At 39.0% G+C, this 26,289-nt stretch overlaps 1 protein-coding gene across 1 annotated transcript in view; it reads left to right on the forward strand.

Moving 5' to 3' along the window:
• Nucleotides 1–26,289, forward strand: part of ZFHX4 (zinc finger homeobox 4) — a 213,750-nt gene that overhangs the window by 11,498 nt on the left and 175,963 nt on the right. The window contains exons 2-3 of the mRNA XM_082259763.1: nt 20,108–22,728; nt 24,961–25,463. Of these exons, the coding sequence (XP_082115889.1) occupies nt 20,154–22,728; nt 24,961–25,463 (3,078 nt within the window). The 5' untranslated portion in view covers nt 20,108–20,153. The remainder of the gene's footprint in view (nt 1–20,107; nt 22,729–24,960; nt 25,464–26,289) is intronic.

The raw sequence follows: 26,289 nt of genomic DNA on the forward strand, positions 1-26,289 counted from the left end.
AGATATTGCATTTCCTTAGCTTCATGCTAATCTGCTTTTGCGGATATGGGGTGAGCAGTTCATTCTGTCTGAAGGGCAAGAGAATCTGCTGCAATTAGGGTGACATACCATTCAGATATTGTTGTCGCACATTGGTAAATGACAGTTGATTGCATTATTTTATCCATCCGGAACTGGCTAGTGTAAATTAACTGTATTCCTAGGCTTTAACAACTATATTATATCTGAATGTTGTTTCATTGGAATAGAAGTAGTTATGTGAGAAATTAGGGTGTATGTACTAACAAAGAACATTAGCGTAAAGGTCAGTTGGCACTATATATCTGTGAGAAACCAAAGTAATATGTTTGGATACTATAAGGGTCTGTTTATTATTATTTTCACACAGGATTCACAGAACTTTCACCCAAGGTTCACACATTTTTCTAATCTAATCTTATCTACTAAATGTGTGAATCTAGGGTGAAAGTTCTATAAAATATTGATAAATAGGCCTTTATAGGTTACTGCATAACTGATGTTTTAGACAAAAGTCCTAAAGTGTTATTACAGTTGAGTGTCTAGTGCACTCTCTATAATATGCCATGATTAATCACAGCGATGATTGATAAAGCTTCCTTAACTGTTATAAAGCAATATGCTGTGAGTCAGAAATGGAGCTAAAAAAGTAATAAGGATTTAAATCCCAAATTGTTCTTGCTGAGGTAGACGTAGGCAAGTCAGCCATTTGCACCTATTTTGAGCAATGTGTTCCTCCCATTATTTTCTACAAGCAATAGCAGTAAACATGATGTGCTAAAGAGTTTAGCATTTGAAGATCTATTAAGTTTTTTCCAAATATCCAAGTATGCTAGATAGCACCTTAAATTACAGAGGTGAGACCGGCAGAAGTAAATGGCCTACTCACTGACCTCCTGTACCCCAACTATGATCATAGATGAAAGGTGAACACAGTATAACGTTTGGCAGTAGTTCCTGATCACAGTAGACAGTTCAAGTGCTCCCTGTCAACAAGGACTTCATGGGCAGCCTGTAGAGTGGCTCACCTCTGATTTATTCATAAACCTCGTACAAGCACTTGGCTTTGTTGTTTTCCTGGTAAGAGCAGGGGGTGGGTTCATGCCAATAGGAACAGAAATCGTAAGCCTCTCGCTGAGCCCAAAAGTGAATAGCACTTTAACTCAAAGCCAATAACCTGCATTTCCAAGGTCTCAAGTGCTACAGTTGACTGTAGTTGTAAGCTTGAGCTAAGTAGGGAGGGCGAATCAATAAAGCCTCTGCTGTCAGTGATATGGAACTTATATGCCCTTATGGTCTGAACTTGGCTTCAATCACATCAATTTCTTTAAACCCATGTGAAAAAATAAGGATTGTGAATTAGTAATATTATAGCGGCCATCATTTTTAACATTCATAACGTCATACTTTGATTAGGCAATATATGCAGTTTGTGAATCCTTGTTGCTTTTTTTCAACATATCTGCTAATAGCTCAAAGGAAACCTACATTGAGAGAAATGTGGAGGCTACTATTACTTCTCTTTCCTTCTTCAAATGTATTTATTACAGGTATTTATGTAGCAGCACAATAAATGTATATATATTGTACATTCACATCAGTCCCTGCCCTCAAGAAGCTTACAATCTAAAGTTCCTAGCTCACATTCATACATACACATCTAAGGACAATTTACATAGAAGCCAATTACCTACCAGCATGTTTTTGGAGGGTGGGAGGAAACCCTCACAGGCAGAACATGCAAACTTCAGGCAGGTAATGTTGTGGTTGGGATTCAAACCAACGACTCTAGTGCTGTCAGGCAGAGGTGCTAACCACTTAGCCACTGTGCAAATGCAAATTTCCAGGCTGCCATGCTGATCCAGTGACTTAAATTCTCTGACATCAAAATTGTTGCATGCTTGTTTCAGTCTCTCAGAGGAGGCATTTTCAGAGGGTCAGCAATGCCATCTCGCATTTTTTTCAGCACAGAATTCTTTTAATTAGATTCTGCATTAACTGGCCATAACAAGTGACTATGGGAAGAATATTAGACTACAAGGTCCTCCATGAGTAGGGAGAACTGGATGAAAATGGTTTATTCCTCTGTACAAAGCAATGCAGAATAAGCCACTGTGAACAAATAGAAATAAAGCATAGTTCTCTAGTCACATCTCCTATTATTTTTATTAAAAAAAAAAAATGTTATTAGAAAATATTTTTTGACCATTGTTCTTTTAATGCTCTTCTCCTATCACTCAGCTATAGTAGGGTGTTACAGCCCTAAGAGAGACTGCAGCCTCCTTAGAGAATAAATATGATTTCTCTCCAATTATTGGTGGGCTGTTCAAAACTGTCCTTCCTGTAACAAATTATTCCTGTGATCCCTTATGTTTGAGAACCGTACATCAAACAGAACGCTGAACTTTTGCAAGAGATTCAGCGAGGAAAGGAGCTACATTAGGAGATAGTGATGAGAGCTAATGATATATCTTAGATAAAGCGCAATGTGATCACAGCCACGGGCTCGTTTGTCAGGGCCAGAGTGAAAATGTCAGGACCAATGAGTCCATGAGTGCTGAAGGGGGCAGAAGGCCTTTTGGAGACAGTTTTGAGCTGGGAGTGGGCCATGGCTTAAACACAGCTCTAGGACAAAGCGGGATTAGCCAACTCTCTGCTCAAATCCCTAGCATAACAGCATTAGTTGGGGAAATCAGGTTTGTTAGGGAAGGGTAGAAAATAAAATCTGTAAAACAGCTTTAGGCTGCAGCCCAATAACTATGCAAAGCAGTGAGCCATTTTATGAAAATAATTTTCACTGATGTTATCTTGCATATATTAAACGCAGAGGTTTTAGTACACAGGCGCCAGGAGGTAGAATTTCCAGCAATATAAAATGTCCTTTCTTATGTAAATTATTTGTATTTTAATGAATAAGCAGCACAATAAAAACGCCAGCCTTTTAAAAAATAGTGGATTTGGAGAAAAATAAATAAATAAGAACCCAACTATTCCATTGAGGCAGGCAAATGATTTAACCTATCTGCAAAAGAATGCTTTAATTACGAAGCAGATAAATACACTCTCTAAATAGGCATTCTCATAATCAGCAGGCTTGCAGAACATTTTATTGAAACATATCCACTTTGCCTTTTTTTGTGCTCATTGAGTGAATGGGTTCAGGATCTCGTCCATCAGGTACAGTAAATTGTTCTTTGCTAGATAATGTACTCAGACAACTCCTGCTTGTTTAATTCTATTGATTTACAGTGTTAAACTGAAATAATCTGATACCTGCTTCCTGCCCTTGGAATTGTTGTTGTAGGGAGAGGGAGAGAGAGAGAGAAAAAAAGAAAAAAAGAAAAGGCTGATTAGTTTTTTTCAGCTCTTTTAGCTGTTTTGAATGTATAATTATCATTGCAGGTCATTTGATAGCTGGTTCTAATTGCTGCCAAGCATTGTCTGCTTGCACTTAATGCTGAAACACGATCAACATCCTACTTTGGTGGATGTTTGGTGGTAAACTTTAATTAACTCTTATTGCATTGAGGAGAAGTTCACTCAAAGTGCTACACGACTAATCATTCACCTCCATTATGTCCTGGCAGATCTACTTGTTCTTGCTTATAACAGATGAACCAGCCTGTAATAAAGACTGGCGACTCAGTTCCATAAGGTTGCTTTTGCAGTGATATTTTGTTGCTTCTCTTAGGAGATAATTGGGTAAAATAATTATTAGAGTCCTGTATCTGATTTTTCATACACCTATCTCAGATTACCTTTTTCCTGCCAGGCAATATCATTTTAATAGAAAGGGTAGATTTAAGATAACATTATTCCGTCAGCTCTGTCCCACTCTGCCTGGTTCTCCTGAATCAATACAATTAAGCCTGTCTCCTGTTGGAATTCTGGTAATTATTTATCTTAAAATACTTTTCCTGTAATGATATTGAAGTTAAGGTAATCAGGTTACTGGCAAATCATGTAGAATTCAACTCCGAATTGCAGGCCGCTTGATTATAATTTGTGTGACATCAAGTTTGTTTGAAAAGGGATAATGTGTGGGTAAGGCAAGGAGCTCATAATTGTGCCTGACATTTGTTTGTTTATAATGAAATCTAATTAAGGTTCATACATCTAAAAACACAAAAGTTAATTACCGAATTGCTTATTTCACTTCTCCACAACACACAAATTAAGTCTCGGTGTAAAAAAAAAAAAAACAATAATAATAATAATGACAGAAGATGACGCTTTGCAGAGGTAAACTGTCGCCTTTCATTTATGCAATGCAAGAACAGAGCATACTAAGTAAATAATTAACGCATTATCAAAAGAAGACAAGTATGGGAATATGACGTGATGGAACCAAACATGAACTTATGGCATCCATTTTACTGTCGTCCCCTTCAAAGTGGGCTTCATCAGGTCTTCTATACAGAGGCTCTATATACAAACGTATTGTCAGCATTCAGCTTCAGAGTAAAACAGAGGTAGTCCAATGCTGATCTTCACTAAACGTCCTAGGGGTTTGACAAAAATTTACAGACTTGAGACAGAAACCACGGTCATTATTATAACATATATATATTATATCAGAATTATAAAGATATATCAACTATGATTATATTCTATTTACTACATCTTAACATACATACATACATAACTATTATTGTTGTGACGTAAAAGTGACACTAAATGATATCCTTATTCTCCAATGATAAAGGATAAGTTCACCATTGGAACATGTGTCATGTTACTTCTATTTTTAGGGTGGAACATGTAACATGTTCCAGCATCTGCAGCCATTCCCTCCCCCTGTGACAGCGGACAGGGAATCCTGTCCCCACGCTCACTGTTAGAATTTAAAAACAGTGCAGCGGTACAGGGCTCCACGTGGCCACATCATTCATTCACAGTTTCCTGTGAATGAATGCCTATAAGTACTGTCTGCCATTGTGGCTGATGGATTGTAGTTCTCAATTAACTACGAGAGCACTAGTGAGCGCTCTCATAGTCCATTGATCTTCCTTCTCTCAGGTAACTGCCGGCCAATTATGAGGTATGAGTAGACAGCTTTGCTGAGAGTCTGCAGGAGACTGAGAGTGTACCCATGATCTGCTGATCACAAGTGCAATGCTCTGCAGGCTTGTTAATGGCCATGTAATCTATTTTTCACTAAATTGTTTCTTATTGTGTTTTACTGCCTGTTGTAACAACCCCCATGAGCTCCCAAACTTCTCCTTCCCTTCTTAGTTCAGTTTGTTTGGAATGAGCAGTGTACACTAGTTGTGGTCATGTGCACTGCTCTATGTACACTAACAGCCCCATAGTCCCTAGTCTACTTCAGGAGCATGCAAAAGGGGGTAACTATGTTATTAAATACAGTGGGAACATGAGGAATGAATGTAGCCAGCCACCTTTCAATAAGTCAGATCAGAGCAGCAGAAAATGGGATTTGGAGAAGGCTGAGGGCAATAGAAGGTGCTTTTTTTTGCGTTAAGTATGCGTAATTTTGAAAAAAAAAAAAAAAAAAAAAAAATATATATATATATATATATATATATATATATATATATATATTTAAAATAAAATTTAGTATCACTTAAAAGTGTTAGTTCACAGAAAATTTACAAGGCTAACAATGGACCCCCCCCCCCCGATCCCACTGTACTTACCTCCTGTGATTCTGCTCTGTCAGGGACCAGCAAGCCTTTCAGCCAGTCGGGGGATTTTAAATCCTCGTGGCTTTCTCTACTTTCAGGGCAGACTAGACAGGTTCTGATTGGTCAGCGCCATTCGTATGACAGCGCTGATCAATTAGAATGCGTCTTTTCTGTACTAGTGCAGTACGGAGAGGAGGTTAAGCAGCAGGGATTTCCAACCCCCGGACCAGTGCAGCTGCTTGTCGGTGCCTGACGGCGCAGGATGGGGGAAGGTAAGTACAGCGGGACCAGGGGTTGGGGGGAGGGGTCCAGGCCTAGGTCACCTTTAAAGATTTTCTGTAAAGGTGAAGTTACACTTTAAGTTCAGCATATTTAACATAATATATTAAGCTAAAATATGAGTGAAAATGCAGCCAAGTTGCTGGGCCAGTCAGTCCACAAGAGAACCTGTCTTCAATACTAGCTAGTCTATAGACCTAACAGGTGTACATCTGGTATGGGTAAATAGACCTGTTTTACAGCACCAGGTCAGCTCCCTTTGCTGAGTAGGTTACACAGAAGATTGCCCATGTAATACAAGGCCTTTAAGATCGAGTTTCAGGTTTCATGTGTTGGTTTTGTAATATAATTTGAACAAATAATAAAAGAAGAGATGCCAATTGGTGTTAAGGGTATATTTCCTTTTCTTTTAGAAATATTATGCTGCGTTCATAACAATTGGAGCTTTGCTGACACGTTCAGTTCTAATAAGCATTACGGAATCTTGGTAGTTGTAAGGTCTGGACGCCATCTGTTAATTGCCTGACTAGCATCACTAGTTAGGGGTGTTGAATGCACTGTTTAAATATGTACTGAAAGGCTTTAAATATACTTTTTCCCAGTTGTATTCAGCCTAGTTTTTTTTCCATCATGACTTTGGAGGGTTGCTAATAGAAATGGAATGTTTCCCAAATACCTGGCCTGTGATTAGTTTTATGAAGATAATTACAGTGGTGTTAGGCTGCAGACAAAGTTTTTCTTTAAGTAACCAGAGAATAGAAACTTTATTGTTGGGGATGTTGTTAGAACATAGTCGTAAATTATGGTTTCATAGGACCAACTTCATCGTCTAATTGTTTAATGATGCCTTAAAACCCTAACTTGCTTTGTTAAAACAACAGGGGTCCCTCCTCCCATGTGGATATGAACACACTACTTTGTATAGCTGTAGAAACTATATACATATACATAAGCATCACGAAACCTTCTTCTATCAAAGAATGGAGCCTTAAAATTACGTTTGATTACTTCAAAACCCCTGCTGACTGAATGTCCTTCTGTTCTCTAACCACACTAATAATTATTAATGGGCCATTATTGCGGGGACACTACAATGCCTAAGTGTTTGCCCTTTCTGCGATGCTCAACTTTTTTGTTCATACAAACACAGTAGATATTTGTTTTTTAAACCTTGTTGTTTATATAGAAAACTCAGCACATAAACACTGTGTACGGAAGGACAGGAAAAGAGTAAGCTGAGTAACAAAAAAGTGCTGATAAGGATTTAATTATAATAAGGAGTTGCAACCGTAGTGCTTTTTTTTTTTTTTTTTTGCTGACATCACTAGAACAGATGGGTTTCCCAACATGTGACTACACTGATAAAAGCCATAGGTCTCCGTGCTTCTAAAATATTTTATAGTTTGTACAAAGTAAAGCAGATTTACCTATGGTGTAATGATGGTATAACATAGCTAAATTAGGAAAACAAGTATAAAAAATGAAATAATGAGTTTACTGAATACCGTTTTTCTACTCTGTTTTAACAGTATGGACAATTTTCTTGCTAATTTCACATACCAATATAATTTGTGTGTAACTTGGAACTAAGAAGTTGACTATGACATTCAATACTGGCCACAGTGAGAGGGCATTGCAGTGCCGTCACCACATGGGAAGAGTCATTGAACTAAAGATTAGATAAGCAGGGTGCCACAACTGACAGCAAATATGCTATCTTGGGGCATAGCATGGGTTTCACCAAAGAGTGTTTAAAATAGGTCTTTAGCAGCAATTAGGTACCTATCTGTAGTTTAACCCCTTCCCACTGACTGCCTAACTCCCGGCCCTTTAAGAGTTTTTTAAAGGTGGAGGTGGGCATGTGACCACTGTGATTGGCTGTCACAGCGGTCACATGATCGGAAAGCTCCCGATCGCAAGTATGTATTGGGAGCATACCGATCCCAGCTACTGTGCTGGGAGTGCGCTCCCTGCTCGGTAAATTGTAAACACAGGGCCACATATATGTGACCGCTCAGCATCAGAACCACCTGCCAAGAGTCTGCATATATGCATATGGCTGGCGCCAGGGGGTTAAAGTGGTTCTAAAGCCTGAAGGAGTTTTACCTTAATGCATTCTCTGCAATAAGCAAAAAAAACCTTTAGTGTGCTGCTTCCCCCAGCCCCCTCACCCCTTTTGATTACCCAAGCCCATTTTCAATCAAGCAATGTGCACAAGAGCAGAAGCTCTCTCAGCTATCTCTCTCTTCATTGGCTCGGGGACAGCAGCAAAAGCCATTGGTTTTTGGGCAGGGGTAAGCAGGGCTCGGGATTAAGCATGCATGAGTGTCAGCATAGCAAGCAGCTTGCTAGGGGAGGCACTCAGCATTGGGTAGGAGCCAAGAGTGCTGGCAGGGGACCTGAGAAGAGGAGGATCAGGGCTGCTCTGTGCAAAACCACTGCACAGAGCAGGTAAATACGACCTATTTGTTATAAAAAATAAATAAAATGCAAAGCTTTTGCAATCACTTTAATTCTTTAAGAAACTTACAGGTTCATCAATACACTTGAATCTACCCAACATTAAATGATTCAGGATAAACAGAACCGTGTATTCAGCAGGTAGATATTCATTTTCTTCTTGTTGTCTCTGGAAATAATAAAGTTCTTAACCTATATAGCTACTATCAGTTCAAGAAAAACATGTGTGTTCCATATATAATCTTTTTAGAGATCATTGTTATATAAAAGACCAAACCTGGAGCAATGCTGTCCATGTTGACAACATAGTAATCTTTGGGGATATGTTTTTCTTGCTGCTTGACCAATAAAAATAGCTCTGTAATCCCACTGAATTCCAAAAGCTTGTCCACTTATCCCGACAGCTGCAGGATTCCTACTTCACTGGTTTGTTTTACAAACCTGAGATTCATTAATTACCTTTGTATGTTTGCCCCATGCCACTATACACTTGCTATGGTGAATTTTTAAAGTGGACACTTACACCTACTGCAAGAAAGATAGCCTTTGTAATAAACATTTCAAAGAAGCCCCCTTTTAAAAGCAGTCACCTGTCACAATGGTGTCATTACGTTCAAGTGAATTGATAGTAATGTAATGTGAATGTAAGCTGAGGCAACAATTGGGCTACATCAGAAGTATCATGCTTGCAAGAGTGAACACAGTCTTGAGCCTGGGTCTTGAAGGGCTTGTATGCCCACTACACCCTGGGTGGGTATTTAGAGGCGTAAGCATGGTAATGCGGTGATAGCTGAGACATATGTGTTTGTATGAGCATTCCTTTTTTCTACAGAAATACTGTAGATGCTATGGGATGGCAAAATGTTATGGTGCCTTCATACCACTGCCCAGAAATGCTATACTCAGCACAGACCTATAGCTAGCTTCTGGAAGGTCAACAACCAATTTAACTAACAGGGTTCTTCCTTTATTTGATTGAGCTCTTTTCTACCTTTATCTTATCTTATTTTACCCTATATTTGTAACGCATTAGTTTTTTTTAGGCCCCCAATATAATTGTCATGAACAGATAATATATAAGCAATCCAATGCTAAGGTAATGAAAACAGGTGCAACATTTTTTTTTTTTTTAACCAAACTGACTCTGGCTGCATTGTGTAGAGTTTTGACTTGACACTTCTTCAGTTGATGTTCTACCAGGAGAAGGATTATATTGCGTGGATTTACAGGTTGAAAGTATTGACATATAAATAAACATGGTAATATGATTTGTTAATTCTCTGACATGATTAATGCAGTGAATTTCTTTCAAGAAAGACTTAATGGATTCCAAGGTTAATCTTTCTGTTTAGTAGGATTATGAACTTAAACTTTCAAATCTGAGAGGGATTTTTGAGGGTTGAAGAGGAAATGGATTGGGACCAGTCTCATCAATGAGCAGCTTGTAAAACTGAGTGCAATTTACATAACCATTAAGTATTTTCTTAATGTACATTTTTGCATTGTAATACCTTCCAGAACCTTTCTGATTTGTAGTTTAATATTTATTTAGTAAAGGAAAATCAAAGGGATTAAGAAGTCATCATTTTATCTCTAATCCTGCTTTGCATAGATGAGACCAAGAGATGCGATTAATTCAGAAGGCTCAATGGGTCACTATCTTACAGAAATACACATTATGTGCATTGTGTGTCAGTGCACTTAGTGGATTTTTCCATCATTGCTGTGCTCTGATGAGATCATTGAGAAGACAGGAACTGGTGTGTTTAATGTCAGAAAGAAGATTGTCCATTGCATTGTATGTGACTGTTTCATGGTTTTCACAGGTGTGCATTGTATAATCTATTATTTGGATCCTATAAACAGGAAGGCAAAGATTGGTATTTGTAGACCACTGTTCATCACTGGAAGACAAAGAATTCTATATCATTGTCTATATCCATAAGTGCCTAAAATCTGAGATCAGAATCACAGCAGTCAGTATTGTAATGAGTTCAAGTGAACCCCAATGTTCTTGCATGTGATATTAAAAATGAAAGCTGAGGGCAACACCTATGATGTTCATTTCTCAAGTTTGTAGAACACCCCATAACAGTTAAAACACTTGCCCCTGTTTTAAAGGCAACACAAAGTAGCAGAGGTCAACCATGATGTCAATCATTGTGACATATTTGGTACTTAAGAATTTATATTCTTTATAGAAAACCTCTTGGCAGTCATTTGGAAACTAGTGCAGATCTCCCTTGTTAATTGTATGGGAATAATTATGTCTTGCACTCTTGTCTTCTGCTCATATAAGACAGTGTTCCAAATACTTCATGCATGTTTGTTTACTGAGGCAACTTACAAGTAATTGCTCTCACTTCTTGCATATTGATTCTGAAATGTTCTTGGAAGAAAAAAGAACATGAGTCACAGCTTAAACCCAGACTTACAGCTAAAGCTGTACAATGATCTTGATAACCCCCCCTACTCATTAAGCAGATCAAGCCTGAGCATATGGCAATGTTTGTACCTCCCTGCATCCCTGAATGAGTTAATGTCTCATGAAGGCTTGCAAAAGGCATCAGCAATTCAAGACTTCGCTATTCTTTTCATCATATTTAAATAAGAAGCCATTACACATTTATGCATAAGGTACATGTTCCCTCTTTGATTCAAATGTAAAAAGAAAACTTAGAAGTCATCAGTCACATAAGATTTGATTAGAAAATTAAAACAATCTGGTATGTTAGCTGCTATGGCCTAGAGGGAGAGGAGGAAGAAGATGAGAAGGCGATAGGGGTAGTCATCAGGTAGAATGGCACTCTCCAGTCTGCCTTTGTAAGCTATCTCTTTTTTATGTGCCTACCATTAAAGGCATACTATATTTGGTTACATCCCTCTATTCAAACTTAATTACCTTCTCTCCTTTAGTCGTGACATGGGTGGAAAGTTTTTTTTTCTTTTTGCAGTGTCAGAAGAGGTCGTCACACATTCTTTTGCAGTTCTCTTCATTAATTCCTCCTTGCAGAAGCATTTTCTATCGTGCTGGGAAGGTAGAAGGGTGTAATGGAAGAACCCTGAACCATCAGCAGGAAGCACTAAGCTGGTTAATGCAGTATAATTGTCTGGACATAGACTGGCCTTTGTTTGTGCGGTTCACTACGAATCAGCTGTAATTAACTCCAGAGTGTTTCCAGATTGCCAGCAAAGAAAAATTACAGCTTTTCTGTTTTAAATTGGAAAGAGCACAAAGACATTAACTATGCAGATTGCTTTTACTTTGATATATTTCTGTCCAGTAAGGAAAAGCTTATTTCTCTCCCACTCTCCCCCCCAAACGTGCCTACGTTATTTGATTTAGGGTCTTTTAAAGTGTAATGGCTACTTAATAGTTCATCTGTTCCATATTTTTCCTTAATATTTCATGGGATTGTTCGGGGGAGCCCATAAAACGTTTAGGTTTTCTTTGATTTCATGCAAGAGTCTTTGAATTTTAGGGTGGTGCCTTTCAGTTACTGGGCAACATGCTCTCCCTGGACTTGGCATAAAAGGTTAGGAAAGATAGTTTCAATGGGCTTCCGCAGTTGGGGTGCCACATAAACATGCTGGGGTTTACAGAGTTATAACAGCTTTGCATAAAGATAGTTTTTTGATATAGATTATTTGAACCACATTGAATAACTAACTGTAGTGTGTGAAGATAGGGAGAGCAAGAGAAAGCTGAATAAATGTGTTTTCTATCTATAAAAATGTATTGCACGGCCATATTTAAGGAAGTGATTGGAAGAGATTGCTCATAAATATCTCACTGTTTATGTATGTTGCAAGCAGTAAAAATGACCAGTTCTTGCTCTTCAGTAAATGGGGTATACTAATCTCAAAAACTCAACTCAACTCAAAAAAATATGTATAACTATCTTTTCAGTACCAAGAAATAAAGTGGTCGTAAAGGCTGAAGGTTTCTTACCTTTATGCATTCTATGCATCCAGGCAAAAAACCTTCTGGGTGCAACTCCCCCCATAGCCCCCCCCAATACTCGCCTGAGCTTTCTCTCCATCCAGCGATGAGCACGAGAACCTCGACTGTCCCGAGACTCCATCTCCTCACTGCCTGAGGCAGCAGTGGGAGCCATTGGCCTCCACTGCTGTTAATCACAGCCAGTGAGCCAATGAAGAGAGAGCGAGGCGGAGCCAAGTCGCAGCGTGTCTTATAAATGCGTAGGAACAAGCACACACCAGTGCCCCCATAGCAAGCAGCTTGCTTTTGGGGGGCACTGTTCAAGGGGTAGGAGCCAGAAGCGCTGACAGGGGACCCAAGAAGAAGAGGATTGGGGCTGCTCTGTGCAAAACCATTGCACAGAGCAGGTAAGTATGACATGTTTGTTATTTTTTTAATTTAAAAACCTGAACCTTTAATACCACTTTAAGGGCAAAAAAGCTGACTTGGCCTTTAGGACAAAGTTACCAATTCCACACAAAATGCCACTTTACACTATGTAGTGCCTATTCCCTAGTACTTATTCTTTCCTGTCCATGTTGCTCTGTCCTTCATATAAAGCCCAACAACAACAGAAACTCACTGTTAGCCAGTGGAAAATCTGGTGGCATGGACCCTCCTCTTCTGTGATGACCTTTGTTACTACAGGTGGAGGTGATGAAATTAGATGTAAATCATCAAAATACCTTTGTGAGGACTACAGTACCACAGTGATACCCAGATTCCACCGCCTGGTTTGCTTAAGTCTCAGCTTGGCTCTGCCTTAAGATGCAATAAGCTCATAGTATTGCTTAGCTGTTTTAGACTAGTCCATGATTCTTTTGCTTTTTCAAAGCACCCGGAAGGTTATTTGGTGTTGACCATTTAACATTGATGGACATAACAAAACAAGGGGAAGCAAAATCCACTCTCCTTTTTTTTCACCAAGTACACTACTTCATAGTGAAGGATTTTTGACGTTGACCAAAAGAAGGTACCAGTAAAAGTTTCTAGCTAATGCATCTAATACACCCCCCTGTACAAAAGATCTGTCAGCTAGTGATGCAAAGAGAGCCCAGCCAAAATCTTTTTTTTTTTTTTTTTTTTTTTTTACCCTTCTGAATTTAACAATAAGGAATTTAAGCCTCAATGTGGCTTTAGTCACCAAAGAAAAGAAGCTCTTGGTGTCTGCATAATACCACTTTGATGGATTTTTTCATCAGTCCTCTGTACGTGGTAACAAATAAACAAGTATAATTATACTTGTGAAGGCCCATTCATTCCTTTGTCAGGATTAGATATATGTGCAGTTTTCACACTGAGCTTCTCTTTTGTCTTTGCCTAACTCTCTATGACATATTGATAGAGGATTTGGGATAGGGAAAAGGCCACAGCAGAGACAGTGATGACCTTTCAGAAACTTGATATAATTCAAGGATTTTTATTTATTTACTCTCTTTTTTTTCTCTCCTGCTAAGATTTGTAGTTTGGTAGCACATTATGTCATAAGTGGGCAACTTTTAACCCTTTCTTAAAAGCAGAGACTCAATGGCTGAGCATAGGCAAGTTGGTCAATCACAGATGGAATACAAAAAACAATAGGCTAAGAATCCCATTTGTTTGCTCTCCCTCTCTCCCTCCTGGGTTCTAAGCAGTGTGGCTAACCTAGCATTCCTTTCCTTTTATCCTATCCTCTTGATCAGATCACGTTCTTTTTAATCATTTCACAAACACTGTCTCACTGGACCGTAGAAGAAGGCTGGGACAATCTCAATTAAAAACAGGACTACACTGTCATTCTGCCCCTTTTGTTCTTGTCAGAATTCTGCATTTTAAATGCAGAGGAATTCGTCTCCTATTATTCAGCAAGTGCCTTCTTTTTATTACGAGAGAGAGAGAGTTCTGGGTAGGGTTTTTTTTTTTTTTCAGTTTTCAAAGAGCTCACTAATCATGCAAAACATTTACTGCAGAGTGGAAGCTGAAGTCAATAACGGCACAACTGCTTCATGCAATCCACACAAATTTAAGGAAAGAATGTGGGTATAGTCATTTCAGAAACCAAGGATAGTTGCTTCTTTTGTGCAGAGGTATGTTTGTTTTTTTCCCCCTATTCCAGCTGTTTTTTTTTACTTTCTTTTCACCTGTCACTTCAAAAACGAACTGCATTGAAAACTGTTCATAAACTTGCAGACTTCTCATTCAACAAAAGTTCAGAGGTCATTTTTGTTTCCAACCCTGACTACTCTTAGCTACTGTACTTTACTCTCCTGACAAATGCATATAAGTACAGTAATGGATTGTTCCATCTTACCAGGGAAAGGGAATGAACTTTTTTGCAGAAACTTTTTAATGTGATGTAATGTTGCAACCATTGCTGTAGGCTTTTTTCTGCATCTGAATACTTGGTATCCCTCACTGCAAGGGAACTCAATTTACTAATTAATTTGCAAAATTGACATTGCAAACTAATTGACATTGCAAACATAAGTTGTTTTTTTTTCTGTAACATAGTATAATTGGCAAATTGTGACTTCGTACTTTAGAATTGCTTATAGGTTGACACAAATGATATCAAGAGTGTGATTGTGATCATGACTATTTGACCATGCAGTGTGTACAAAGGTCAGATCAAAGTATCATAATGGGACAAACTGTCAGTTGAAACAAGGTTTGTTTAACATCAGACTAGGCCATTTTATGGAGATATCCAAAAAGATGTAAAAAATGCTTATATATAGGAAGAAATTGTAACGTGTTAACATCTTGCTCTTTGCTGTGTCTGTGATAGTCAATTTAGTCTGTCTATTGTCATCTCAAATGTATGGGTCTATTGCTTGAAGTAAAAGTTGTGCAAATGTTTGCCTCTTAGGGAACAATCATTTCTTTCTGTGTGTGGGTACCTTAAATTTAATGCTAAACCAAAGCCTGTTGCTTTAATCGCTGCTGCTTTTTTCATGCTCCTGTTTTGTATTCACCAGAGGACTTTTAAGTGTTTGCAGTGGCAGGCTATACTGTTTACTTTTCAATCCTAGCACAACTTTGCTAGAACTTGGTGAAGAGGGCTAAGGCTGCGAGGCATGAAGTTTTCCTTCTGGGCTGTCTGCACTGACACCTCAAGAAAGTAGTCAATTCGACAGCAGTATTAATTAAACGGAACATTTGTTTGTGGAATAACCTCTGTAATTATTTAGATCTAGTGTTTTCATCAGACCACCGAATAAGAAACGTCATATTTTCTCCCGATGACTGACTTTCCTAAATATACATCACCTATCCGCAACCCGCTTCCCATTAGTTCAAAAAAATTGTATTTATTTTTTTATAGATATATTTTTTAGCAAAGTGCACATGTGTTTATACAACTGTGACTAAAATCTGATGTCATTGTTTAGGGGGTGTTTGATTAATTCTGGGAGGATAATTTATAGCGATGTTTGTTATGGCAACAGTGCTAGTTAGATTAGTTGAATGGTAAACTTTACGTGTATTGTGATGGTAGCATTGAGGTATGTAGCTGGCTCCTCCCCCAAATGGGCTTCTCTGGAAATGCTGGGCAAGAAAAAAAGAAGAGGTCATAGTCTTCTATAGTCTTCATCCATTCTGATTTTTTCTCTAGGTTATCAGACGCACTTGAGGCACCAGCCTGACTGAGATAGCCAGCATGTTACAAGTTATCAGACAAGAAGACTTTATATTCTGCTAGTGCTGAGTGTGTTAGTATTATGATATGGGCATTAGCTAGAAACCCATTAATGAACTGCAAATCAGCTGAAAATGAGCCATAGGGGTGGGGTTTGTTTGACTTTTTTTTTATAGCAATCACCTTTAATCACCTTTCCAGAACAGCACAAATAATGGATGCTAAATAGAATTTTTCTCAGCACTGCTTCAAATAGTATTGCACAAGTCTTTTTTTCTGCATTAATTTAATCTATATTAAGCATTATTGATTTATGAATGCTGGGGCAAGAAAACAAAAAGCAGACGTGTTGCCCATAGCAATCAACCAGATTCAATTATGCTTACATACTAAGAGGTATTGCAAGGTAGAGAGTGTAGTAACTCATAGCAACCAATGTATTCTTTTCTCATCTGATTTAACAAACCTATGCCTAATTGGTTGCTATAGATTATTTGATATTGCACGGAATGATTTACATAATTAATGAATTTATTTTTTGATAGTGCTTTTCATGTGGGGACTCAAAACACTTGTATCTGCTCTTTGGGCAGCTGTCTTAGGGGTGCTCAATAGAATGTCATACTAGTGCCAGTTCTGCACAGGAGCCAGTTAACCTGCCATTATGTTTTTAGAAAATGGAAGGAAACCAGAGTACCCAAAAGACACCCACACAAGCCAAAGGGGAGCATGTGCTAATTGCTAAGCCACTACACTGCCCTGCCAATCAATAAAGCTATCCATACATGGTTCAGTTTTTATCATTCAGCCGGCAGGCTGAACAAAATAAACACTGAACTGATCCCTCAATCCATGCATTCAAGGTGGATGGGGGAATCCTCACTGTGGTGTCATTAGATAGGCAGAAACTCCCCCCACAGTCAGAAAACACTAATCAGTGCTGCAGCTGATTGGTTGCCTGCACTGATCAAAGCAGACTTTTTCAAAAAGTTAGTTCATGAGATGTCAATTGATAGATTGACATCTTATGAACAAGAATAGTCATACATGAATTGACTTCTCATATAGGAAATAGTCATTCATGGATCCAAATTTGGCTGGTCCCTGCTGAACTAGCCAAATTTTGATCCATGTATGGCCAGATTAAGCCACTGTTAGAGAAAGCCAATGAAGTTTGTTTGCTATAAGGAATAGCCATAATTTTATACTGTTATACTTTTTTAGATGCCTTGTGTTTGTGCAATGTCTTTCCTACCCAAGGTAAACATGTCTATGTTTACTAATTAGAAAATGATTCCTCTGTCATGCTCTTTGTGATCAAATAATTTCAAAGAGGGTTTAAATCTCCCTGCATTCCCTGAGCATAATTAACCTGTAACTCATCAATGATTAAAATTACACACCAAGCTTTGTGATGCTTGATGCAGAAGCAATTAGACTGTCATTTTATCCATCACACATACCAAAACTAATTTTGATTCATTTTCAATCTATGCAAATCGTTTGATGTATCTGATAATTTCCCCTTTCTGACATAGATGACACGATTAGATTTGATTACTGCACTGTATGAAAATGACTCTGGATTTCGTTCTGCAAACTGACCTTTATTGCTAGACACATTTATATACAAATGGAATAGAGAAATTAAATCTGACCTGTTCTATTGTCTTAATAACAACAAGCAAGTGCACCCTGGCTTTTTGCAAAGACAGAGTTCATGGTGCTTTATCGTAACCCATGACAATCAATCGGAAATTCGATTTTAGTAGTCTGCTTACTCTAAGCTGTGTTTGGTGTTTCTACACAACCCTGATCTTTGTTTTGTGTTCTTAAATAGACAGAAAAGTAATGCTAGGCCAAACATGCCTTTGACATGCAAGACATACTGGAATGGGTTGTTCCACAAAAACTTTAAACACCCATTTTGTCTCTATGGGAAAACAAAACTTCTAATAACATTTTGCTGGAAATCGGTCATTTATGAGTTTATAGCAGGTGTGATAAGCAGCATTCAAAGTGGCCAAGCTGGCTTTTTAGGCTTGTAGCACTATGCAAAGCAGACAAAGTTTATTCTCATTGTCTCCCGAGCTTTGGCCTTTTGAAAATACACTCATATTTTTCATTTGGCCATCACCAACGATTTGCCAAACCTGTAGCACATTTGTTTGTCTTTATCTGAGAAGGGATAATCTCAAAAGTGACACTAAAATTAAATGTTTTTTTTTTAAATAACAAACATGTTATACTTAACTGCTCTGTGCAATGGTTTTGCACAGAGCAGCCCCAAACTTCCTCTTCTCAGATCCCTTGTGGATGCTCCTAGCTCCTTCCCCCTGCTGAGTGACCCCATAGCAAGCCGCTTGCTGTGGGGGCACTCCTGCATGCTCACTCCCAAGCTACACTCTGTGTGTCCGTAAGACACACAGAGCATGGCTCAGTCCCACCCCCTCCTTACTGGCTGTGATTGACGGCAGGAAGAGCCAATGGCTCCCACTGCTGTGTCTGAACCAGCGAGGAGGGAGAGATCCAGGTGAGCCGCTACTCTTGTACACATAACTAGATTGAGATTGGGCACAGGTAAGTAAAAGGGGCAGCACAGAATATTTTTTTTTTACCCTCATGCAAAGAATGCATGAAGGTAAAAAACCTTCAGTCTTTAGAACTACTTTAAGCATCCAATGTGCCCTTATATGGGCATCTTTATGAAAGCAATTTTCTGATTGACTGATATGAGCTGAAAACATGGGTCTGATTATCAATGGTATTCTAAATTTGACATCAGTTGACTTTTTCATAGGATGCCAGTTAACCACTTAAGCCCCGGAGGATTTGGCTGCTAAAGGACCAGGGGTTTTTTTGCGATTTTTTTACTGCGTGACTTTAACGGACAATTGCGCGGTCGTGCGACGCTGTACCTAAACGAATTTGACGTCCTTTTTTTCCCACAAACAGAGCTTTCTTTTGGTGGTATTTGATCACCTGTGCGATTTTTTGATCATGCGCTATAAACAAAAAAAGAGCGTAAATTTTGCAAAAATAACAATATTTTTCAAATTTTTTTTATATGAAATTCCCCAAAAAAAAAAGTAAAAATCAAAATTTTTTAACATTTTTCGGCCAATTTGTTTTATGCTACCTATGTTTGGTAAAAAAAATCGCAAAAAGCGTATTTTGATTGGTTTGCGCAAAAGTTATCGCGTTTACTAACAAAGAGAAAGATTTTTGTCATTTTTGGTGTTTTTTTTTTTAACGCGTAATGGCGGCGATCTGCGATTTTTTTTTTCGGTACTGCGACATTGCGGCGGACAGATCGGACCCTTGACTGACATTTTTGACACTTTTGGGGTTACCAGTGACATTACTGCAGTAATCAGTGCTATACATATGCACTGTTACTGCAAAAATGACACTGGCAGGGAAGGGGTTAACTTTATTGGACAGGGAGGGGTTAAGTGTGTCCTAGGGGCGTGCTTTCTACTGTGTAGGGACATTCCTATTGGTGTAAAAGCAAAAATCAACCGTTCTACATAGTAGAACGGTCAGATCTTTACTTTTACACAGGGAGAACTGACAGGCAGCTTGTTTACACAAGCTGCTCTGTCTTTCTCCCTTCACAGGAGCGATCGCAGTGTGACTGGCGGACATCGAGTCCGCCGGTCACACGCACTGACTTGCCTGTGAACGAGCCGCGGCGGGCGCGCGCCTCGGCGGGCGCGCGCCCGCCCGCCCGCGATAGGCTCGCAAGTCAGTGACAGGCGAGTGACGTACCGATACGTCACTCTGCCTGGCCGGGGCTGACCGCCGCAGTATATAGTCGTGCGGCGGTCAGCAACCGGTTAATTAACCTTATTTCCTAAAATAATACAAAGTATAAAGCCTTGGCAACGTGAAGTAGCAGCCAATGGTATTAAATTCTAATCTAACTATGTTTTTTTTACTTTTATTGATTAAAACATAATGCAATACTATTTGTTGATTTAACCAATAGATTATGCAGAGACCAGTTTTATATTTGCTTTTTTTGTGGCATTAATTTTGTAATAAATGATGATATGCTTGGTATCAGTAACATAAATGGTTTCTCTCATTTTCTTAATCCAGGTCCCTGACAGGCGGGATGAAATGAGATCCACATGTAGCAATTGCCATGGAAACCTGTGACTCTCCTACTATCTCAAGGCAAGAAAATGGGCAGAGCACATCAAAGCTATGTGGAGCGACACAACTTGATAATGAGGTGCCAGAAAAAGTTGCAGGGATGGAACCTGACAGGGAAAACAGCTCTTCAGATGACAACCTGAGAACGGACGAGCGCAAGAGTGAAATTTTACTGGGTTTCGGTGTAGAGAATGCAGTTGCCACTCAGGTTGCCTCAGCTAAAGAGATACCTTGCAACGAATGCGCCACTGCTTTCCCCAGTTTACAAAAATACATGGAACACCACTGCCCCAACGCTCGCCTTCCTGTCTTGAAGGACGACAATGATAGCGAAGTAAGCGAGCTAGAGGACAGTGATGTGGAGAACTTACTAGGGGACATAGTTTACCAGCCTGATGGATCAGCTTATATAATTGAGGACTCCAAAGATAGTGGGCAGAATGCACAGCAAGGAGCAAATAGTAAACTCTTTTCTACAGCAATGTTTCTGGACTCGCTTACCGCGGCTGGAGAGAAGAGTGATCAGTCTGTTTCAGCGTCCATGTCTTTCTACCCACAGATCATCAACACTTTTCATATCGCTTCATCCCTCGGGAAACCATTTACAGCCGATCAGGCTTTCCCAAATACCTCAGCATTAGCAGGAGTTGGTCCTGTGTTGCACAGTTTCCGTGTCTATGATCTCCGACATAAGAGAGACAAAGACTATCTTACCAGTGATGGCTCAGCCAAAAACTCCTGTGTGTCCAAAGATGTTCCAAACAATGTGGACTTGTCTAAATTTGACGGTTGTGTTAGTGATGGGAAAAGGAAACCTGTTTTAATGTGTTTCTTGTGCAAGTTGTCATTTGGTTATATTAGGTCATTTGTAACCCATGCTGTGCATGATCATCGGATGACCCTTAATGAGGAGGAGCAAAAGCTTCTCAACAATAAATATGTGTCTGCCATAATACAGGGGATTGGCAAGGACAAAGAACCTCTTATAAGCTTTCTGGAACCAAAAAAACCCAATTCTGTTTTCCCCCACTTTTCTACTACCAACCTTATAGGCCCCGATACAACTTTCCGTGGTTTATGGAGTGCTTTTCATGTTGAAAATGGTGACTCTTTGCAGGCGGGATTTGCTTTTTTGAAAGGTAGTGCAAGTACCGCCAGCACAACAGAGCAGTTACATGGGGTCAACCAAATGCCAAAGGCTGAAGCAAACCTAGGGGGCATGTCTAGTCCAAAACCAAACACCCCAGTTACCTCTGTGTCCCACAGCCACTTATCGTCTGACTCCAACAAACAGGTGGAGAGTAAAGACCAAGACAACAACTGTGAAAGGCAAAGAGAGAACAGTAGCTCACATCCTAATGGGGGGTTTCCCATTAAAAGTGAGCCTGTTGAAGGGGTAGATGAAGAAGAAGATTCATATCCTAATGAACTTGATGAAGAAGAGGTTTTAGGTGACCTAGCAGATAGTATTGGTAGCAAAGATTTCCCGCTCTTAAACCAAAGCATTTCTCCTTTATCATCCAGTGTGCTAAAATTTATTGAAAAGGGTACCTCTTCCTCCTCGGGGACGGTTTCCGATGACTTAGAAAAGAAAAAACAAACTGCTGTACTTTTAACTAATAGCAATGTTACCAGTAGCTTTAACATTGGTGGCAAGGACTTTGAGGATGCAAGTGCCAGTAAGGACTGTGCAACTTCACTTTCACCAAATGAAACCGTTAGAGGAGAAGAAGACAATTCTATTACTCCTCACCAGCACAGCTTGGTACCTGGCACTCTTGGCACAGACGAGGGCTCACCAGGAAATGGTATAGAGTGTCCCAAGTGTGACACAGTTCTGGGGTCCTCGAGGTCGCTTGGTGGCCACATGACAATGATGCATTCTAGAAACTCTTGTAAAACTTTAAAATGCCCCAAATGCAACTGGCACTATAAGTATCAGCAGACTCTAGAGGCCCATATGAAGGAGAAACACCCAGAGTCAACTGGCTCTTGTGCTTATTGTAAGACTGGACAGCCTCACCCTCGGCTTGCTAGGGGTGAAAGTTACACTTGTGGCTATAAACCCTTCCGTTGTGAGGTTTGTAACTACTCTACAACTACCAAAGGCAACCTCAGTATTCATATGCAGTCAGACAAGCACCTAAATAATGTCCAGAACCTACAGAACGGGAATGGTGAGCAGGTCTATGGCCATACATCCCCAGCACCCAACACAAGCCTCAGTGGCTGTGGGACACCATCTCCATCTAAACCAAAACAAAAACCCACCTGGCGTTGTGAAGTGTGTGATTATGAAACCAATGTGGCAAGAAATCTCCGTATTCACATGACCAGTGAAAAGCACATGCACAACATGATGCTTTTGCAACAAAATATGAAACAGATCCAGCACAATCTGCACTTGGGCCTTGCACCAGCTGAGGCAGAGCTTTATCAGTACTACCTAGCCCAAAATATAGGCCTGACTGGGATGAAACTGGAAAGCCCAGCTGACCCTCAGATGATGATAAACCCATTCCAGCTTGACCCTGCCACAGCTGCAGCACTGGCTCCAGGACTTGGTCAGTATTTCTTCTCCGCTGCTGCACCTAAGGCATTCCCTTTCAATATTCATAAAATATGTAATGTTGTCTGATAGATTTAAAGTTGAAGTGTAGCCATCTCCTGTGTACCTGCAGTGTGATATTCAAGTTTGTGAGCAGAAACAATATTCAGTTTATTATATCATGAGAGTCAGCACTGCTGAGGCATACACCACTGGAAATGTTATGCCTTTGCAGTGACTTTTATTCTTAGAGATTTAAGTGCTATTTTTTGTTTAAAACTAAAAATACCTGTAAAGGTAGGTAAGCAGGAAACATGTTAGCAAACATGGATTTGAACAATGTTGATAATCATAGCTATACTCTACTGAATTGTAAATATGTGATAAGACTGTAATGCCTCTAACCCCAGTTCTAAAAGTCTGAATTTATCTAATAACTGAACTTAGGCAGACATGTTTCTGTTTATAATGCCTTCTGCATTGTACCGCACAAAGTTTCTCATCATCTTCTATTCCTGTTTATAACAGCAAGTATTTACCACACACCCCAATTTATACCACATTCCCCCAAGTTGTATTTTTGTTCTAAAGCAATTTCTGAGGCTTTAAAAAAATTGATCAGATTTCTTTTGATATAATGTTTTTTTTCTTAAAATGTCAAACTATTTCAAGGGATGTAATTGGGCAGCATATAATATCCATTCAAACAATAAAAAATACTTCCTGGAAGTACATGTGGTTGAGAAACTCTCAAAGATGATAAAAGTGATACATTTGCATAATTACCACACTGCTTTATAATAGATTTAAAAGTTAAAACCTATCCATCAAGGGTGTACTGTTTAGCTGATATCCTTTAATAGGCTTCATATTTATTGATGTATAAAATGTGGTTAGACTAATATTTAAGATAGAGAATAACTGGCATCGTGAAATATGCTTTAGGATGCAGCCGATACTGTAGACTTCCTTTTTTTGATTAGGTTCGATTAGGTTTTTTAAAAGTCTGTTCTACCAGCAGTATGCATTGGGTGAGGACAACTCCCATGGCCTAAAATTAATACACAAAGTCCTGACATTATGGCTTCTTTTGATTCCTGGTTGATTAATTTTTACTGGAGTGTTATATGCCAAATCAGGCTGTTTATATGTACTAGGTTTGCCACCTTTTCTGGTTTTTAAAAAAAAAAAAATACCTGCCTTATCTCTTTTTTTGTTAGGGACATTGACAAGTCTCATTGTATTTACCAAGCTGGTTAAATACTAGTCAGGTGACAACCCTAACATATGCAGACAATACTGTAAATTATGAGAAAACCTGATTCTAAGAGGTCGGAAAGCTGAATGTTCTTATTGTATACATACAGCTTAATAATTACAGTACTTAGGATGACTGGATTTTCTTAAAGTGCTTGTTGATACAGCTAGCAGTATTTAGACTGTTACTATTGATCTACAATTCAAAAGGGTCAATCCACCCAGTACTGACGTTTCAGTTGTAGGTAGATTCTGAATGTACATCTGATTTACATATCAGTTATGTATTTATCCCATGATTATTTCTAGAGACCAAACTCCCATCCATAGTACCCAGCTCCGCTCCTCATCTTGAAGTTTAATTTGTCTTTTAGTGGTAAAAGTGACATCTCCTTGTGGTGGCTGCAGGAGAATGGGAACTCAAACAACAGATTTTTAACTTTGGAGTTTTGGGTAGACTGACCAGGTCTGGCTGTTTTCGTTTTAATGCCTAATCTAGTTACCATCATCTGTGTAACTTCATTGGTATGATTAATGCTTTAGGTAATAATTGCTATGTAACATGCTGTCATTGTGATTACTGTACAGGATTTGTGGTGGGTTTTTGTTTTAAAAGTATGCAATAGAGTGTTTATAAAGGTAGATTACCTAAGGAAACTACAATTAGTGTTGTGTACATGAATTAGGGGACCTTATAGAGCATTCCTGTTTTGTTATTTTATTGATCAACTTTGCTGGCTTTGAAAATTCAAATTCCTGAATGACATCATGCCCAGTAGGAGTAATTAAAGCTATCTGATGAGGGAATTTAGAAGTTGAAAGGGATGATTGTAATTGATCCTGATTCAATCCTATTACAGCTTTTTATAGTTTAAGCTCCAGAGAAGGCAAATTCCTGGTTGAGGCTTTATTTTACGGATTCCATTGTGTGTGCTTTGCTTTCTGGTCTTCAAGTTCCTTTTTTTTTCAATTTTCCCCCTTTTCTCCGTAGTAAATAATGAGCTGCCGCCTGAAATCCGGCTTGCCAGTGGTCAGCTAATGGGTGATGACCTGTCCCTCCTTACTACAGGAGAGCTGTCACCTTATATCAGTGACCCAGCGTTGAAGCTTTACCAGTGTGCTGTTTGCAACAGATTCACCTCTGACAGTCTGGAGGCCTTGAATGTGCATGTGAGCAGTGAACGGTCTTTGCCTGAAGAGGAATGGAGGGCTGTAATTGGAGACATCTACCAGTGCAAGCTTTGTAACTACAACACTCAGCTGAAAGCCAACTTCCAGCTCCACTGCAAAACTGATAAACATATGCAAAAGTACCAACTGGTGGCTCATATCAAAGAAGGGGGCAAAAGCAATGAATGGAGACTGAAGTGCATCGCAATTGGAAACCCGGTGCATCTGAAGTGCAATGCTTGTGATTACTACACCAACAGTGTGGATAAATTACGCTTACACACCACCAATCACAGGCATGAGGCGGCCCTGCGGCTGTACAAGGTAAGAGCATGTATACGTTAAAGATACTACAAAATGAACATACTCTTGTGGGATGAAACAGTGCCACGAGCAACAATGATTAATAGCCAATTGTAGCCAATAAGAGTTCAACTTTTATCTGTTTAGAGCAGTACAGACAGTCAATGTTGAATACTGATGCTGTAGTTTGGGTGTCTGTACAGAGTTGGTTTTGATGTGATTTACAGCCATTGTTACTGCATGTGAGATATGTTATTGCCATTTTTTATGTGGGTTTGTTTTTTGTGTCCTTTGTGTTTTTATTAGATGTGTGGTTGTTCATAGTCTCTTATTTAGCAACAGGAATATTGATAGTGTCTCATGTTAGCTTAGTGTGGATGTGTTGGGACTAGAAGTTTCAGCCAGTAACTGCTTAGGAATTCTAATTCCACTATGCTTGTCACTAGCCAAGTTATCGAGAATTGTATAATAATTAAAAGAAAAACAATGTATAAACAATAGTGGCTATTCCAGAGATGCACTTTACAATACATTGCATAGTAATCATCATCTGCTTTTATAAAAAACAGTTATTACCAATTTATGGAATATTGTAGAAAATTCTTATGTCCGTTGGTTTCTTGCTGTTTTAAAATACTGAAAGTCAACTTTTGATTTTGGTGTGTACCCTAATGAAAGGTGTCAGGAATAGATTGTTTTAGTTTTTATTGGCAGACTAGAACTAGCAGATCAACGACTTACTGTGCTAGATGTACCTTTAACCATAAAAATAAGATTTTCAAGGCACACTGCATAACACTTTATATTTTTATAGTCGTTTACTTTTTATGCCTTTTTTAATTGGAGC

Source organism: Pelophylax lessonae, assembly GCF_965119305.1.
Source record: "Pelophylax lessonae genome assembly, chromosome: 5".
Taxonomy (NCBI): Eukaryota; Metazoa; Chordata; class Amphibia; order Anura; family Ranidae; genus Pelophylax; species Pelophylax lessonae.